Here is a 20,474-nt window from a genome sequence, read left to right as displayed (position 1 = left end):
CAACAGAAAAAAAAATAGATTTTTCTTAATAAATTGTTGGTTGATTTGATATTAAAAACCAAACTTAATTCTCCTCATTGGTGAATCCAATACTTATAATACTTATTGTTTGCTTGATCCTCCCATCCCACATGATTCACACTTCCCCTTTTCCACTAAATATCGACAGCCTATCATGGTTTAAATTGTCGTGCCGAGACGGTCGAAACGGGCGAAACATCTCGTTCCGCTCCGTGACCGGCATCTACACGACCCCGACACCAGACCCACGATAGCTGCGACATATTGCTTGACCCCGTGGCTGCAACGGAGGGGTCAGCACGACCCCGACACCAGACCCACGACAGTTGCGACGTGTTGTGTGACCCCGTGGCTGCAACGGAGGGGTCGGTTGACCTCGCAACAACATCAGAGGAGTCGCATAACCCTTTCACTACCGCCACAGAGACGTTGTGTGACCTGTGGATGTTGTAAAGGGGTCGCACGACCATCGTGGTCGCACCGGAGGAGTCACGCGAACCCCGCGGCCATGGCTCAGGGGTCGCAAAACCCCGCGACACCGCCGAAGTAGCGCGAGCTTGCGAGTGGTGTCGGATTTCGGATTTTTTTTAATTAAACTTAAGTTAATTATTTTAATTAACACCTAATTATTAAGGAGATAATCTAAATAGGCTTTATTAAACTCTCATGAAATTTTTATTTATTTATTATCTATTTTCATATCTTTTCCTTTTTTTAAAGATAATTTTTTTTTGAAAAAAAAAGGGGTAGCTCGGTACACGAAACTCCCGCTATGCGGGGTCCCGAGGAAGGATTCATTGTACGCAACCTTACATTGCTTTTTTACAAGAGGCTGTTTCCAGGATTCGAACTCGTGACCTTTTGATCACAAAGCAAAAAATTTACCGTTGCGCCAAGGCTCCCCTTCATTTTTTTATATTGTTTATTTTGTTTATTTTTAAAATATTTATGTTAAATATTTTATTTTTAATTAATATATTTTATATTTAAAAAACACCGAAACTATATCGGCACAACACGATACGGTACTGAAACTATATCGTTCTGATCCAGAACCGAAACCTCGACACGGGTCGAAATTTTAAACCTTGCAGCCTATACTAATTTTTGGTCATTTTCTTGGCTATCTTTTGTTCCTTGTCTTCCATAAGTGTGCTCTTTTTTCTTATCTTTTTTTTCTCCTTTATAATTAAAATTTCCATTACAATACACTAAGAAAGCTTGTTTTTTTAAATTTTTGTGGTTTATTTTTCTTAATTGCAATGTGAAATATTAAATGTTCAGTTTTTTGTGCTTAGTGTTTACTTATGGCATGCCTATTTGTAATTATAAACTTACATTTGCATTGATTGATTAAGAATGAGTTACACACACACATATATACCATTCTTAATTTAATGCTTTTATTTCCTATTTTAATTTTTTTTTCCTACAGCCTAGGCATTAGACAGTGCGCTGAGTATCTACTGCATGAATTTACATTTTAATAACTTACATATATTATGACCAACATATATTTTATAGGTACCATGGTTGTCTAGAAAAGTGAAGCATAGTGACTTCTTCAAGAGACGGATTCAGTATCAAGTAATGGCTCACTAAGTGTAAGAAATAATGTCCACTAACCCTTGAAGGAAAAGTTTGGTGCAAACCATCTAGATTGTGACTAAATCCAGTCTTCTATGAACATAGATGATTTCAATTTTATTTGTGATGAAATTCTCTCCAAGAAATTATGAACTTACAATGTCACACAACTGAATCAAACATCAAAATCACAAAAAAATAAATAAATAAATAAATACATGAGCCATTCTGGAGTTTCTCATTTTTCAAAATGATGTAACAAACTAACTACCCTCTAATGAATATTTTAATTTGTGGTGTATCACTTGGCATCTCCTCTCACAATATACAGAATAGTGTTATTTGATTAGATTGATCATATAGGATTTTTACTTCCGACTACCAGTGATCAAATGGTAATAGAAATGCAACACTATAAGAATTGCATGAAAAAAGGAACACGCCATATTCCATGATTTGGATCATCTTGGGATAGCTTGTACATGTTCATGAGCAATTTGATTATCTACAAGTTGCCATGAATAAAAAGGTATATTCATTGATCAATAAATGGTAATAAAAATACAGCATTGGAAAAAATTGAATGGGAAAATACAAATCAAACTGTCCTTACCTTCTTCATTTTCCCAAAATTTTATAAGACCATCAGTTGAACCTGAAAAGAACCAAGACAGTATATACCATAACAATTCACAAATACTAAATGGTATTTGACTGATAATACACTGAACAAAAGATTTGAATATAAAAAAGCAGAAATGACAAACCGGTAATAACTCCTTTATCAGATGGTGAGTATTCCACACAGAGAATCGGACCAGTATGACAAGACAAAACTGCTTCACATGTTCCACGAGAAACAGACCATGTACTAGCCGTCCAATCATCACTTCCAGTAAGTATGGTGTCTCCTACCATCCGTAATGACCTGATAAGATATGGTGACTCAATCAATAGAAAGAAAAACAAAGATGATACAAGTTATATCTCCTCCCAGGTTACCGAATCCATTTAGTGTGGCCAACAAGTTTTTGCATTTGTCTGCCAGCACGTATATCCCAAATATTTGCTACCCTGAGAAAGTGAACATATCAAAAACTCATCACACTATCTTTGTTGACAGGTAACATCATTAGAATGCTTTGTGCATCACGTACACATCTCTTCCAGCTGCTGCTAATATCCCTGTGGAATCATCATATTCCATGCAAAGAACAGCATTTGAACAGCGACCAACTGTCGCAACACAAGTATCAGTTCTGACATCCCACATCTTCACAGTACCATCATGTGCAGCAGTCAAAACGCGTTCTCCAGAAAGCATCCGGACACAACTGACCTATGGAGTTCAAAAAAGATTAGCTCAAACATCAACTAATTAAGCAACATCCCAAGCAGCTCAGTTGTGTAATCTAGTTTTGCTGTTCAAGGTGTCAAGCCCAAATATTAAGAGACGTGTTAAATAGGAGATTAGTTGGTTCTGAATTTTTTGTGCTTCTGAAAGAACCCAAGAACCACGACCCAACTAAGTTCATGATGTGATCTGACCTCAACCAGACCTGACAAATATTTTTGAATTGTGACTCAAATCTTAGTTTTCAGGTCAAAACATTATTGATTAAACTGGGTTATTTAGTGCTTATTTTAAGCTTTTGGAATTTTTTTTTCTAAAAAAAACTAGTCTTGTGGTAGGTTGGGCTAGATCGAACTGGGAATTTAACAAATTGTTTCAATTTTATGAATTATTCTAAAACAGACTCTGCTGGTACTTCAGAATCTCTTTGTATACTGAGAAGGTACAATATGGTATAACATGCTAGGCAAAATGTGCTGACACACTTGTGAATGAGAAATACAGAAATATATTATGAGTTGGGAAGTTAACAAATTAAGAATCATATTCTGAGCTGGGATGTTAGCACATCATGTATTCCAGATTTTTTTTAATATTACAGTTCAAGTAATAGTTTCTGTGTAATTTTATGGCAATGAAGCTGATGCTGATGCTCTAAGGTATCGAGGCCTAAAATTAGCCAGCAGGGTTATATACCATACCAAACTTGTGTGACTTTGCAAAATCAGAGACCCTCTTATGTAAGAGATTCAAAAGGATAAGCATAAGCACGTCTATGGCCACGGTTATTTTATTTGCATAATCAGTTCATAAATCACTAAAATACCGGTGCTTCATGGCCCTTTAGTTCTTCCAGAATCTGAGAAGTTTGCTTATCCCAAACTATGATAGAATAATCATCAGATCCTGATACCACTTTACTCCGATCAGAATTAATTGCACGTACAGGCCTGCAGGAAACAAAAATGTTATAGATGAATGTTTATGTAGAAATGACCACCTGAAAGTCCTAAGCAAGTGAAATATCTCATAGAATGAGAAGCAAACTTAAATATTGAGTACATTGCAACTGAAGGTTGAGAAATAAAAATCGCAAAGGAATTTGACCATCATACTTCTTACAAAATGGAACATAGAAAAACTGACCACCTTGCATGCAAACATAGGTTTTGCTTAAAAAATAATGAACTCTCTCTGAATTATGAGTGAAATTTGGGTCTAGCTAGGAATGGAGCAAGAATTATCAAAGATGATTTTCTGATCTTTACATACAGATTGAAATGTGCTTGAACAGACACAGCAGGGACCTGCACAAGATAGAAGCCTGCGTGCAGGCGTATAAATATGCCATTTATTTTTTTGGGTGCTAACTGGCCTACAAGAAGTGTTGTTTACCTATCCAACAAATAATATTGTTGTCATTAAGAACTATGTTTGTGCCAAAAAACAATAGCATCTGAGTCCCATAATGACTCATCAAAAGTTTCAGGTTTAGATCAGGTTGGAAATAAGTGATGTCCGTCGAATACTTGAATTCATTCATACTGAAAGTATATACCTTAGATACAAAACTGACAAGTACTAATTCTTATTGTTTTCTTACCATTAAATATATAGGTTTAAGGTCTCATTTGGTGACTCACCGCAACAAGATTATGTAGGTGCCATCAGTGTACTGTGTGACAGTGTGAGGTGACGTCGGTTAGCACTAACTAGGAGCAACAAAAAGGAGAGGAAGATAATAATCATGCAGAGACATCATTACAGAGCAACCTTGAGAAATTGATTAACTTGGAACAACGGCATGATGTTGAAGCCTATTTCAAAACAATATTCATTTTAGGGAAGAAACATCTTCATAAGGCAATCAATGGAATGATGGATAAACTGGTATTCTCGTAGAAATCGCAAACCCTAGCAGTGGGTGGACAACCAACACATATAAGCCTTCTTTTTCTTATTTTCCCCCTTCTAATTCTTCTTAGTCATCTTCTTTTTCTTCCCTATTTGTCCCCCTTTCACTAGACTACCAGATCAGCGTAGCTAATCAATGCCAATCTATGTTATGTGTCCACATTGTCGGTACTAATACGGACGGGATCCTGTCAAGGCCTGAAAGCGATTTCAATATAAATATTTTAAACCTTGACAATATCCTCCAAAATTTCATAATTGTAAAAAAGCACTTAGAGTTCCGTCTTCCTTTACAAGGGTCCTCTGATTGTTGCTTCAAATCACTTTAGTTAAATTAATTTTATGAATAGAATTAGTGATTAGAGTTATTACTAGTCATGCGTTTAGTCCCATATTCTACATCTAGTTATCATGTTAGTTGTTCCCTTTTTACAAATAAGATAATAATTTTCCCTTTCAATTACTTCAAGATATGGGAAGTAGTATCTCATTCATCAGAATTTAAAATACTACTATTGTTTCTAAACCAAATAATTATTTAATGCTAAATCACAATTAACAAAACTCTAAGAATTGATGTTCGGATGATACCTAGATTAATGGAATCATGTGTTGGATAAAGAGTTCTATGCTATAATGACTTGTCATGACCAGAATCTGTTGTATAAATTACATGATACATTATGTAACTGTTGCCTGGCACAACACAAAATTCAAAGCATATTTCGAACAAATCAAATCATTTTTTAACAACTTGGAATAAGTAATAATACGGATGATAAAACAAGATTCTTTAGGGTAAATTAGACTATTACCCAGTGTGCCCCTTGAGTGTTGTTTTAAGTTCAGAGCCACGTAGACTAGGATCCCAAATCTTAACCTGCAAGAATATAGGCCTCACATATTCAGAAAGGGATCTTGTGATCCAAATCCACGTGAAGAAAAAGGAACCAATAAATTGACTGTTCCCTTCAAAACAAACAGAAGCAGGACCTGCAGAGTTAATTATATAAAGCAACCAGAGTGAAATCATGATCGAAGGGATTTGGAAAGCACATGTTTTTACAGATGTCATTATTAATCTTGCACCACTTAAAATAGAACTTCCTATTTTCTTGCATTGTATAATATGATATGAGAGCTCCTACATGCTTCTTCCCTTTTTTTATGCACATCTACCTTAGTAAGCATATAGGATGTGGCTACTAGTAGTAAAACTAAAAAAAATTGTGACCCAAGAACTAATAAAAAAGAAGGCATGATAAATATAAGATGCTAAAATCAAGTAAACAACACTAACGGAAGTTGCTAGTGAAGTTTATCTTTTACTAGACACAATACATCTTTGTTTGTTGGTAAGCATATACTCTGGGAACAAACTTATTGATGTTTTTGACAATGATGATGTCTAATAGGACAGGTTTCTTTGAAGATAGAGGTCAACATCTGGATAGACATCCAACAATCTGAATATTAAATATTTGCTGGTAGTAAATTCACTAATTTGGAGGAGGAAGAAACAAATTATAAATGCAAAGATACAATGATAAAGTAGAGAGTCATGTTATAGTTCATAGTGTCACTGAGTTGTCGTGTTTAACAACTTATAAATGAAATAACTTCTGCTTCACTGAACCTGAGCTTGTACTGTGACATTTGAGCAGCTATTTACATTGCTCACAACCAAATCTTCAATGAATGAACCAAGTATATCAAGGTCAGTTATCATTAGGTTTAAGATGTACTCATGAATTAGTATCTACCATGCACTGAAATGCTATTCCATTTTGGTTGGCATGGAAAAACATACCATTCCTGTTACATACCTTGTATTTTATCTTATTTCCTGTTAAATTAGGATTAATTGTGTTTTTAATGGCTAATTAATGCTACATCAAACCAATTAGGATTAACAGGGGTTTTAATTGGAAATTTAATGGAGTAATTTGGTTAAATTGGATTCAACTTCGGTTTGTTTTCAATTCAAATTAGAAGAATTTGCACTATCCAAGGTTAGCTCAAGATAATTTGATCAGGTCCAGTGGAAGAAGCCCAGTTTTGATTAGGTTTCTTCTGTCAATAGCTGTAACAGCCAATCTTTATCTCTCCCGCCTAGTGATTTCTTCCTCCCTATCCTCTAATGTGATCACAGTTCTCCATTTTTCTCTAATCATAGCTGCAATATAAGTTCTCCTTTCTTCGATACTCAAGTTCTGGTGGTTTCTCCTCCAAGCTAATCGACGATCGAGCAAGATTTGCAATGGCTCTCTCTCGGACAAGCACCAACCACAAACAAAGGAGCAGTAATACTTCTCTTTCATTTTCCTTTGTAAAGCGACTGTGAGGAATTCTTCCTCTAGTCATGTGTAGCAACCAACCTTCCTTGAGATGAGCTTTTTCCTCTTCTTTTTTGTTCTTTTTCTCCCAAACCATGAGCGATAGAGGTGGTGAGTAGCAAGGTTGTAAGTAGCTTATTCTTCTTTTCTTTTCAATATCCAAAAGTGAGCTTTAGATCAGCCTTTTGCGAGTTGATCATCAGACGTGAACGTTTCTCTTTAAGTTATGGAAGGTTGAACCCTTGAAAGCCATCCTAGGTTGGTTGATGTCTTGTTATAGAGTTGTAGCTTTACTAAGGTGTCATTTGTACAAATTGGATATAAGATAGCATTCTTTTGGTAGGACTTTTGGTTCTGCTATCTGTTATAACATTTAATTGGATATGTTTTGGTTATCATATTAGGATCAGCATTTTACTAGTAAGCACTAAAATTATAATAGTATGAAACAACACTTAGTATTCAAACCAACCAAGCAATCAGTGCTTCCACTGATGAAAAAACCAGCATCTTCACGGTCACCAACAAGATCCCAAACTTCCCGTCTTGTAACACAGTGAAGAGCAGTGATAGCGCCTGTATGACCTTTTAGTATGCGCATGCTGGACTGAAGTTTCTTCTGCCCAGGAGTAACGTCTCCCTTTGCAGAATCAGCACCAGTCTTTGTGCCATCACTGGAAACTGATAAAGAAAGCATGAAGAATTGTGAGATACCTTATATTATTTAGCAGATCAAGTACAACTCCAACACAGCTTGGTATTTTCGTCTTTACAAAACATGATGGTGAGCATCCTACTTACGAACTCGGCCAAAAGAATTAGCTCTTATACTTCTGTCTCTGCTAAACATGCTGTGCACCCAACTCCGCCCAACAACAGAGGCTTCTGTAGGTTCATGACTTCCATCTGCTCCATCCTGTAAATGAGGCGAGGGCAATCCATATGGTGACACAGACTGGCCTTTCCCAGACGAGAATCCCCAATAACCCACCCGAAGTTGTTGGATATGCGACAAAAATGCCCTGAGCTTTATCTGAACAATGTATGGATAAGTGCTAACCAAGATAAACAGGAGGGATATAACATTTTCATAGAGCTGATGAAGAAATACGATAACTCACAAGCTGTTTGTAACCTAGGTTGTTTTTCTCCGCAATTTTCTCAATCATGTTCCAAGCATCAGAATCAGGAAGTCCTAGTCCATCCTCCAGGATGAAGTAGAAGGCATAATTAAACAGGGAGATTAAAATGAAACCCACAGAACCCCAGTTTAGGAAAAGTAGGTACCATGTGAGTTGCAATTACAATGAGCTGAGCAGTGACTAAAGTTACATAGTTCGCTGACCTGAAGATATGATGGCACTAAATTATCAAATTTAAAATCAAAGTGTACAAACAAAATTCTTGATGCATAATTCTGCAAATACGTCAAAGACGAAGGCTTACATGAAGTTTTTGTATGAAAGAAAGGTTCAAAAGTGTGTGTCTATATTATCAAATTTTCTCAGCCAAGAAAAGCTTATTTTTCAGGAAAACACTTGGTTGAAACTTGAACGTACATTTTGATACATTCTTTCCTTAAGTAAAATTTAGAGCAAAGATAAGCATCTATATGTTGAAGGATTTGTATTCAAACTGTATGAAGACATATTGGAGAAACAAAACTAGAAACCAGGAACCAAGGAAATAAACCAGATGTTACTAGCAAGAAGAATCAGAACCTACTTGTTTGCAGACTGCTCCATTAGATACTCAAAATAGGCATCCCAGAAGCTGCAGAGAAAAAGAAAATCCAAACTTAAAAGTAAGACTGATGATAGGAATGACTTTTCTCGTCTAGACAACAGCATGCCTAGTCAAAATCCATGTATTAACACTTGAAGGGTATTGCTATAAGATGCAATTTTGTGGCATTCTGGTACGTATAAACACCAAATGAATGTTGCTGCACGAGGCAACTTCTTGGCATTATTACTTGGCTGACCTGAAAACCTTCCAAATCCCCTTTTTAATAACATTACCACTTCAGATATTATTTGAAAACTGTGAGACCTTCAAAAATGAATAAAATGTCCTAGACTCATAAATAAGAATATGAACTATTTCCTACCCTCCGTTCATTATGAATGGTTGAGCAACTGGTTCATGCGCTTAACTCATCTTCCATTCATTACATTAAGCAGTTTGTCAGATATATTACAAGATAAAATGACAGTAACAAAACATGCAATCAGATATTTATGCCATATCATCACCTTCTATCTATTATGCAAAATAAAATTTATATTGGTTTATGCAAGAAATTACCTAATACAAATCATTTAGTCAGGTTGATGCTGGTTTTAAAGAGAATGTAGTACTAGAAGAAATAGAATGCAACAGAAAGATTGTTTAATTGCAATAAGATTATAATGGAACTCTTCTGCCCACATGATAAAGAATCACTAACTGACATCAATCAAAAGATCATTCTTATGCTTTTTTGGGTACTATCCAAATTAAATAGAAATTTGAATCCAGGATAAAAGCTGTACCACGTCAATATCAAGAACTATGCAATGTCAATTCAAACCTACTGGTTTAAAGTATTAGACAGACTATTAGATATATGTTAATTGTGTAAAAAAACTATTTGAAATTACTTGAATTTTTATCCATATTAGAATTGGAATAATAATTAGATATCATGTTTCTGTATAGCTATAAAAACCATTCAAAAACTCTACTGCTGTATTTGTTCAAGTAGCTCAAATAATGGTTCATAAAACTAAATACCGTAGCTCATCCCAAATGCAGAGAGATAGAAGATGGCGTTGAACATAATCTGGAACATTGTTGGAATCCTTTCTATACATTTCAGCAGATACTTCAAGAGCATCTCTGATGGTAGCAATGTCATTTCGAGAGGAAGCTCGGTTTATAGCAGTTTTGAGCTGGGCAAATATTTACAACTTAAGTATTTAAGTTAAATAAAATGTTTATATGGTAGTTGCAATCTGCAAGCAATTGTAAATAGCAGCATATAGAAGTAATGAATGATTATTAAAGATCAAAGTAGCTAAGCTAATCAAAGCAATAATCATCTTTTAACTGTCTGATTGGAAGCACTTCAGTGCCACCAACTTGACATCTCAACAACAGAAGTTAAGCCTACTAGCACACCCCATAGGTCTAAATGTGGAGCCCATGTCTCCATAGTGTGGATAATCTAATCCAAGGTACATGAGATTAGTTGGAAAATTGCAAGTTCAGTGCCACTAATTTGACTTCTCATTTGTCCTTAAGTGTCATCAGACAATTTCTTGAGGCTTTATATCATGATCATTAGAAGGAATCATCAATGCAGACTCTGCAATACCTCAACAATGCTGGAAGAAATTATCACTTGTATTGTGATTGTGGCCATCTTTTGATTATAAGGTAGGCATGTGAAGTTTGGACAAGTTCTCAGACAACTAGGCAACCCATATTAAGCTATTGTGTTTTCTATGAGACAATCCGATATCTTGTTAGAGTAAGAAACAAAGTGTGATGATCAAATTTAGTTCACAGGTAGAATACAAGGGCATGGCTATCTCACATGTGAGTTTGTTTGGCTCAAACAATTGATGACCAAGTTGAGTAGTGCCTCTGCTGTGCCGATGAAACTATATTACAACAATCAAGTTGCCTTGCACATCAGTTCAAATCTAGGAAAAAGGTACGATCCAAAGAGATCATTTCCTTTCTGAGTTCTAGTGACTAGCTAGTTAAAGAGTAAACAAGTAACAAGGCAAAACAAAAATATATGGAGGGGAAAAGTTTGGGGATTTACCCTAAGAAATTCTCCAACTTTAACTGAAGAAATTGACAAAAGTATCAACATGTATTTCAACAAATTAATAGTTCACAACATCAGACCCTATGACTCACTTAAGCATTTGTTTGCCATAATCTGGAATAAGGTAAATATTGATTATAAATGCAAGACTTATATCTATCAGAAGTTCTAATTAGTATATTGCAAACAGCTAGGATCCATCACTCTATGACTTCCATCACTCTGATATGGTACATTTTACATTGTACTGTACTATACTAGTCTGTCTTATCCAAGAAACACAAAATAATTCAACTTCAGAGCAATAGAATATACACAGACTAAAGATGGTCTTTTATCCAGCACAGACATAGAAGACAAACATGAAATAGCAATTAGTCAGAAATTATTATTAACCCACCAGTTCTTTAACTGCGATGAATTGTTCATCAGTCAAACGGCATTGCCAACCCTGTAAAAATAATTTCATTGTGAATATATGCAACTACTAGATTACTGATTCAATATTCATCAAGTTCGATGATAATATTTACCGAAATAATATGCTCCCTTATACATTCAACAAACCCACTACCACCAATCCCCTCAGCATCAGATTCAATTAGAGCTGTAAATTGTGGTCATAAAAAGAAATGAGACTAGAAAGATATACCTCACAACTAAAACAAAAAATATCAGTAACACATTTATGTATTTAGTACCAAGAATGGTGCCATATTCGAAAGATGAAAGAGGATCCTCTGTTGCCCCAAGCCTTAGAAGACGTAACCATAAGCCCTAACCAACAAACAATTGTATGATTGTGAACGTCTAGTGTGCTTAGATCAGAAGAAACAAATCAAAGGAATAAATATAACATCTAGCCCAAAGAAATTATGCATGATCATAAAATGGATATAGATAGTAAAATACAAAAAAAATCAAAGAAAGCAATAAACATTACTATCAAAGAGAAACAAATATAAATTATAGCATACCATGTGTGATTGTTCTTTTCATAACTCCATTGATATCATATTAAATCAAAAGTCTAAGTTGTTTTTGACAAACCCTTTAAGAATCTGATAAACACTAAATAAATCAAATTTGAAGACTTGTAAATCCCACGAAATAAATTCAGGTAAATTATGTGAAACTAACAAAATGCAAGACAGGACATGAGCAAATTTACAGTCACACAAAAAAAAAACATTGTTGATTTTAAGAATTGTAACTTCACGTCCAAGTTTGTTTTTGAATAAATAAAAAATGCTATTGATTCAATAACCCACCTGCAATTTCACTTTTATATCTAAGACCATCCTATCTCTCTCTGCCTGCAGATAACAACCCAAAAGATCGGTCAACGACTTTACTGATGCTTATATAGAATCCTTGCCCAAAGATGACTGCAGAGAACTTACAGCTCTCTCCATTGAACTTAAGCTTTCTGCTTTTGGATCACCATTGGCTACCATTGGAGAACTGGAAACATGAAAACAGAAAGTTAAGTCTAAGAAGAGAATATGACATCCCTGAAAAAGCTTTTAAAACTCATATTTTGGCAGGTAAAACAAAAATGCCAAACTTTCAAAACATAGTTTAACTGGAGACGCAATAAAAATGAAGTTTCACCTAATTGTGTGTCTCCCAGAATGAGCAGAGTTTGCCAATGCCAGAATTGACCTGCGCTTCTCTTCTTGCTCTTCTGTTCTAACTGTTGAAGGAAACCGCTTATAACAGTGCCTAGAACCTGGTTCTGAGAAACAAAAGAAAGAGTTCAACAGTGGAGGAAAATATCAAAGTTACCACCCCAACATAATCCTTTAATTAAATAGTAATCAACAATATAAAATTCAGTGTGCCTTCAAACCTGGAAATATTGTAATTAATTTGTATGGAACATTATATGGACATGACTGTTACCTGAAACTTCAACTTCAGTCACTGATACAGTAGTGATCTCAAATTCTGAAGATGGTGTTGGAAAAATTGAAATAGGGTCCTGACCCCTCCCTGTGGCATCTTGTAATTTGTCCAGTAGGTTATTGCCGCTTTCCTCTGACATGATACATCTTTCCAAATAGTCCATAAAACCTTGCGACTCTAAGAACTGAGTCATCTGACAGGATAAGAATAATGCAGAAGAACCTCTCATAAGTATGATAGAGAATCAACTCCATATGTCTCGAGACCATTCTAAACTTGGGCATTACAGATTTTGCCCATAGCTAATAGTAGCCTGATTCAGCTGATTGGATTGGACTAAGCTAAGCTAAGCTATGCATACAAATCAATTACTGCGTTATCCAAAGCAACATTTAGTTACAGAAGCGTCAAGAACTAATGAGTTATCCAACTGAGGATCCAAAAATTTGCTTATATCTGAATTCTGATAATAGAAATTATGGAAACACAGATGGTTTAAATGGCAATATGTGACGCAATAAATGAGGAATTCAATGACTTATCTTCTTTAAAAAAATTACCATTTTTGCACAAATATTTTTTAGCCTTTTTGTATAAGTACTACATATTTTGTCAATTTGTAAGTATTAGAAACTTAAAATATATTAAATATAGTTAGTGTAAACTTTTACAATGGATTGTCTAAACAATTATTTAATATTATATTGTATATTGGCTGCATATAGAGATTGAACCAATAGCCTTCAGGAAATTAGCCAACCCCTAAATCATTAACCACAATGACAATAGTGCATGGCGACAATTATATACTTATATGGATATAACTAAGCAAAAAAATGCTAAAATGGTTTCATAACCAATGACATATTGACTCACATATTGGAAATATAAAATAGTTATTTAATTAATTCTTTATGGATACAATTGATGACCACAAGTTTGCTAATAATGGATGCATATACACTAACATATTGACTTGCATATATATGATCTAAACTGCATGCTGATATACACACTTTTAAGAATCTTAAATATTCTAAAAAAACAGCATCGTTGTTTTGCTAAAAAGAAGAGTGTGCTTTGTTGAACAAAATTTGGTAGTCTTAAAATACATAGTAATTCATAAAAATTCACATTGACAAACATTTCAATCTTATTGATGCTTGACAATTTAGTAGAAGGAACTACAATGCATGGAGATGTAATTCAATATGAAAATTTTATATCCCATCAAACAAATAGCACCATTAAGTTGATAATAAATGTGCAATGATATGGAAATTAAATTTAAATAAGAATATAACAGGAACAATCAAACTAAATTCAAAGATGAAGCAAATTTAAAACAATCCAAGAAAGTAGAATTTAGCAGTAAGTGCACATAGAAACTAAAATCATACCATTAACATTGATTCAATAGGTTCGCCAGTAGCGCGAGAACATTTCTTCAAAAATGCTTGAGAATTGAACACATTTGTAGTTGGTTCCTGGAAATCAATGATACTAGGACCTTAGGAAGTTTGTTGATATGTACAAAAACATTTATAAAACAATTTTAAGAATAACTTACAATGAAGTTACGATATCCGCTTAGGAGCAATGCCAAAAACCTTAAAAATATCAATCTGCACAATTATATTTTTGAGAAGATCATTCAAACAGCCACATGGAGAGGTTAAAAATACCAGAAAGATCCCGTGTCATTAGTATGTTATTATCCTCTAAAAAATTAGAACAGAAATTAACACAAAAAAAAGTACGTGAGAGAGAAGCACTCAAATTTTCTGCAGTTAAATTATCAGAGTACAACTGATTCATAGAATGTGCAAATTACTTTCACATTTAGATAGTATCAGGTGTTTTACAAAAAATGGGTTTTTCTTTTTGAACTATGAAGCTTTTTTTCAACATCTTAAAAAATGCAAATCTAGAAATAGAATAATATTTCTATGAGGGTGCACCAAATGGCCAACTAAATTTGCAAAAAAAGATGCATCAGCGAATATTTCCTAGTCCTAGGTTGCCATGGACCCAAACAGTACGTTCAGAGTCATGTAATCACTTTCTGGATGCTGGAAAGCAGAGGCTCCCCACCAGAGATGGACAAGAGTATCAGGAGGATTGACAATGCACAAAAGTATATGTTCTTCCGGTGCCCCCCTATTACGGACCTATGGAGGAGGATTTGAGACTGACTTCATATGCGTCCATAGATGTCTACCTTCAGTGTGTTCGGACGACATTACAGAGGGAGTAGGATGGTGATAAAGGCTCGATATTTGGCTTTGTCATGGTTGATACATTATATGTTGATGGCTCAAAATAGTAGTTTTTTTTTGTGAGGTATTGAGAAGATATTCAGGAGCATGCAAATACATGTATACAAGTCTTTAGGTATCTATTCAGATATAAATATACCCTAAAACCTCATTTTGTACATTTTGGATACATGATATACCACTTTTACTTATACAAAAAATATAGAGTACATCAATGGACCAATCAAATTTGAAAAAACAATCCACCAGATTCAATAGGTAATTAAGATTGTGACATGCAAGTAGGGAAATATAAGGTGCTAAAATGAAATGCCCAGTGCAATACTGTAAGAAATAGAAGATCACCTAAGTTGAAAGTTATGCTCCTCTCCCCAGGGTTTGTTGCCACACTTAATATACTGCTCTGACATACTACCAAAATTGATCTTCAAGTGATCTATCAATGTGACATTTGGGTGTAGCAGCTTTAGTATCTCACTGCGTAAGAAACTTAGTTCAGGCTCTGGTATTGGAGGTATTTCTTCTGATGTGGTAATGCGATTGTAGTCAAGATCCACAACAACTACCTGCAGATGGAAAACAGCAAAATAAGGTTTAAGCCTTTAAGGTTTATTATTTACGATGGTATTAAAGCAATCTATCCTATAAACTATAAAGATCATTGAAGGTAACTGCAAATCGGCAACAAGGACCCATTTAAATGGAATAACATACTTATATTATGATCACATTTCCTTCAATACATCATTATTTCTCTTGAGAAATCAACTGTCAACAAAAAATAAACAAGAGAATGTTTGAGGTAAGATTTCTGCGATTTTGTTAGCCATTGTAGGATGAGTAGAATGACAAAATTTCTGGTAAGATAATATGATAACTTTAAAATGAGTGATTTGCCCCCAGGGCGTAGCGCAGACGGTGGGTCGCTAAGGTAGCGGATCTACCTTTTTTAAAATGAGTGATTCAATATAGTCAGCTAGGGATTAGGATAAGAATGCAAGATCACTTACTTTTGAGTAATCCAATGATATTATATAGGATAGGAATAAGATGACTCCTGTAGAACAAACAATTGCACACAACCTAAGTTAATCCAAGTCAAAAACTGAATGCTACCCTCCAGTTACAAGATCAATCCTAATAGTCCATCCTACATGATAGTGGTTACAATTATGAGGATACCGAACCTAATAAGTGCAAGCCCTTTCCATTATTTGTCTAATTGCTTAGGCTATCTCCATTTAAGTGCTTAATGAGCATAAGTCATCAAACTTGGTGAAAAATAATGATAACTGCACTCATTAAGCAATCAACTTTGGGAACATATTTTAGGATTTCATATTTTTGAGTGGATAAGCCAAAGGGAATCCAAATGACTTAGTTGATTAATTTACCACATTCTAGTGGAATTTTATGTTCTGAAAATTATTGAATGTCACAATGGGAACTAAGTAGGTTTAGGATATACCTAAAGGGCCCAGAAAGATCCAAAGTTAGTTTAAGACTATGAATTCGAGTAAAAGCATGTGAGAAACATTTTGGGTACTGAACTTGCTTTAATGGATGGCCTAATGGGATCTTATTATGCTTTCCAATATTCTAATATTTGAATTTGATGTCAACTTAAGTGACTCAACAAGATCAGCTCAATTGGAGGCATATATTATCCAAGAACTTTGAGCTCAATTGATCATGACAAAGACTAGGGCTCTGTTTGTTTCATAATAAATATTTTTAGGAAACAAACAGAATTAAGTCGGATCAAGTGGCTCAAAGGGGATTAGATAGGATTTTCTTACCAAGTAGGCTATTGAGGAGATCAGATTGGCAAGATATTTAGCCAAATGTCACAATGGAGTTTGGGTAACTTTTGTATTTGGCCATACAATTAAGTGATCCAAGAGGTCACATGGTAAAATAACTAGCTAACAACTCAATGAGGTGTGATGGGGCATGAGAGAATAATAAGATTCACCTTCCCCCACTAATTCATGATTATGTGAGACTCTCAAACAGGCTTAATGGTCCAAGTAATCTTTCAACTATGTGCCTAAGGATCTCGGGCCGGAAAAGGCCTCGGGCTTCTGCAATTTGCACTTTTAGGATGTAATATTTAATGAAACACATGAACATTTCAATACTAAATTGATCAGCACAAAAGGATGTAGCACAAGAACACTCTGCCAAATTGATTCAACAGTAAATCGAACTCTTAAATCACATAGAACATTAACGAAATTGAAAAAGAAAAAACAATAGCTTTGTCACACAGACAAAAAGACCCTCACATAGAATAAATGAAAGGAAAATTTTATTATTCAAAAGTTGCAAAATACATAGAAATGAGAACTTTTTGATACACTCAACTCTAACCAAATCAGGAAAGAAATATCATTAATTCAGAACCACAATACCCCTATTATATAGTGTTACCAAATCAAAAAAAGAACTAACTACCCAAAATTCAATTGCAATTCAAAATTTAAATAAATGCTATTTTCCCTAATCTGCATCAGTATTATACAACATAATCATGTATTTATTTATCAATTATAATCATGGATTTATTCCTTCTGAATTTTCATGTTAATAAAATTTTACACCACACATCAACATCAGCACATATGAAATAATTAAACTGTTCAATATGTTACTGAATAATAATTTCTGTATCACAAATAATCTCATGCTGATAAAATGAAAACAGTTAGCTCATACAACATAATCATCTAATAACAAACAAGTAATCTGAAACTTTTTAACTAGATTTTTTTTTTAAAAAAAACTGCACGAAATATGAGAACAATAAAAAAGAATTTCTACAAATATCACACAATTTACACACCCTATGTTATATGAACATACAATGAAACCCTAATCATGTGAAGGTTCGACTGAAACAAAACTCTCATGTCAAGTATCAAACTCTAAATGACGAGTTTCTAGGTAGAACGACCTAGAAAATTGGAAGAACACATACTTGCATCAACTAAAGGTTTCAAGAAGAAAGGAAAAAATGTTGGCTTGTGTAAAACTTACACCATCCATCGACAAAGAATATGTGTCAACGCCTGAGTGAAGTCCCATCATATATGGTGTAGGAGCATCAATGTAGTCTACTCCACTAAAGAAAAGCAGTGGAATATAGACATGCTACAACATGAAAAGAATAAAATTTTAAAGAAAGCTAGGAATGAGCAATAATAGAAAAAAAAACTAATCAAAATAGAATCAATATATGATTAGAAGTTCAGTGCCACACAAAAAAAGAGCCTCTCAACTAACTTGTTACAAGTCAATAAAAATTTTCTTATGTAAAGGAAAAAAGAGAAGTAATGTCCCTATGTCTGACCTGCCATCTGAAAGGATATATCAAATGGCAAATTGCTTCCGATGCTAGAGTTAATAGTGAATACCTGCAAAAGTTAGAAAGGAACAAACTTTGAGAATGTTATAACACAGACGACAGCCATGTACTTTATCTAGTCAAATACTCCAATAATGTAACAACGTGACTTCTAACCAACCAATCCCACACAAACCTCCGTAGCCTATACATTTAGGCAACATCAGCAACAAGATATCAGCATCACAGATTTCTATATCAGCACAGTTGACTGATGACCAGTTCGGCTTTAAGATAGTCTTGTGCTGGTATTTTGGTGCCTATTAGAATAAAGAATAAGCGTTTCAATAATATATTACTGGACTTGGACTCTTAGTAGATTTAAACATATTAAGTTGAATTTAAATAAGTTTTAATCCTTTAATTCTTCACTCTTCCACTTTCCACTTAGTCTATTTGCTTCTAAACATAAGAATATAATAATTAGACAGTTAATTAAATTAAAATTCTATGGTAGCATATGCCCTACCAATACTTGACATGTTTCGACATGTGATAGTGTACCTAGATCAATTGATTTTACTCATTAATCCTTTACTAGTTAGATTTTTTACTTTTAGCAATTATCTCAAACAATGGAATTAAAAATGAGGGGTTTTGTATTGAGATGAATTTAGATATGTTTGCATATTCTACTCCCTTCTTCCCATCTGACTAACATTTGATTGGAGGTTACTTCAAAACACTTTTTCAGCAAGGTCATCATAGGTTGAAATCACAATGATGCAATCTCAGAAGCTAGTAACTTCAATACAGATATGCTACAACTAGTAAACTGTATTTGGTGTAGTACATGGAAGCTGATTGCCTAAAAGATTTTCATGAAGACTATTCCTCTTATTATAAAAAGGCATGTAGAGTGTATTATGTATCCAGTAAATGTCTTTCATTTTACTATAAGTGCGCACTTGAGATGACTTTGGCCCCTCCATCTCCTCCATGACTACTATAACCACTCCCATTATCAATAGCCCACTCTTGGAGCAAGAATAAAAAGGGTAAAATCAATCTTGCATAGTTCAAAAGGTATGTGATTGTAGTCGAGGCACACATCATGCTCATGAGAATGACAAGTAGAATAAGAGAATGTCTAAATATTTTTTTCATTTATCTTCTCCATGGTGATATTCATAGAGTCAAAAAACTTAAGAAGGCTGTAGAAGAAAAGAATGTGAAGTAGTCAAACAACTTGATATATTTTTGAATATGGACAGCCCTTAGTGAATGACTCGAATGAGGTTCAGATCCGGTGCACAAGTGATAGAGATCTTCAGCAAATCAAGGAACCAAGATGGAGGAGGTGTTGCAAGCCATTCTGTGAGGAGATCAGGAGGGATATGACCAGGTGAGTTAAAAGAGGAATTTGATTAATGATGGTCAACTGGAAGAGGATTCAGTGCGAAGATATAAAGTAAAAAACTCACGTTCCAGAATGCTGGAGTGCACTAGCAATGAAGAAGATGGAAGGAAGAAGACAGCTGCTATCAAAGTGCTGTGAGGAGATGGCTGCAAAAGCTTTAGGAATCAGAAGGGAAGGGTTGTGATCAGCAAAGAACCGTAGGGAGTTTTCCATTCAAGGATATGATGGAGAACTCAAGGCTGGGAGAACTCGCAGAGTCCAATATGCAAACAAAGACAGTCAGAGGGATGCTACAACGAAGGAGGAAGAAATTGAGGCAATGTTGCATCGGAAGCATTGAGGTAGAGGTAGAGAACTCACATTGCAGCTGAGAAGTGAACTAGCAAGGAGGAGAAAATACATGTGACGAAAAGGTGAAGTTAAGGCATCTTCTCTAGGAATCAATCACTGTAGATAGCCACTTCCAATTTGTTATGGCCCTTGGATCTA

General features: G+C 34.6%; 1 protein-coding gene across 1 annotated transcript; it reads right to left on the bottom strand.

Moving 5' to 3' along the window:
• Positions 1–7,690: 7,690 nt before the first annotated feature.
• LOC121982670 (DENN domain and WD repeat-containing protein SCD1-like) lies at positions 7,691–20,198 on the bottom strand. The gene is made up of 19 exons (XM_042535790.1): positions 20,050–20,198; positions 18,572–18,635; positions 18,259–18,372; positions 15,565–15,785; positions 14,511–14,565; positions 14,341–14,427; positions 12,938–13,133; positions 12,647–12,770; positions 12,436–12,496; positions 12,304–12,348; positions 11,734–11,809; positions 11,566–11,639; positions 11,433–11,483; positions 9,988–10,145; positions 8,938–8,985; positions 8,500–8,557; positions 8,334–8,417; positions 8,010–8,245; positions 7,691–7,893 (listed from the first exon to the last, which is right to left on the bottom strand). Exons 1-19 carry the CDS (start codon positions 20,196–20,198, stop codon positions 7,884–7,886), a joined length of 1,911 nt encoding a protein of 636 aa, XP_042391724.1. The 3' UTR covers positions 7,691–7,883.
• Between the last annotated feature and the right edge of the window lie 276 nt (positions 20,199–20,474).

Source organism: Zingiber officinale, chromosome 5A (assembly GCF_018446385.1).
Source record: "Zingiber officinale cultivar Zhangliang chromosome 5A, Zo_v1.1, whole genome shotgun sequence".
NCBI lineage: Eukaryota > Viridiplantae > Streptophyta > Magnoliopsida > Zingiberales > Zingiberaceae > Zingiber > Zingiber officinale.
This window is presented reverse-complemented; position numbering and strand designations above follow the sequence as displayed.

Excerpts from the sequence above, each read along its gene's own strand:
- LOC121982670 (XM_042535790.1), bottom strand. The coding sequence starts at position 20,198 with ATGGAAAACTCCCTACGGTTCTTTGCTGATCACAACCCTTCCCTTCTG. Across the intron at positions 12,497-12,646 it reads TCTGGGAGACACACAATTAG|TTCTCCAATGGTAGCCAATG; the intron begins GTGAAACTTCAT and ends TCATGTTTCCAG. Across the intron at positions 8,986-9,987 it reads TGCATTTGGGATGAGCTACG|CTTCTGGGATGCCTATTTTG; the intron begins GTATTTAGTTTT and ends TTTTCTCTGCAG.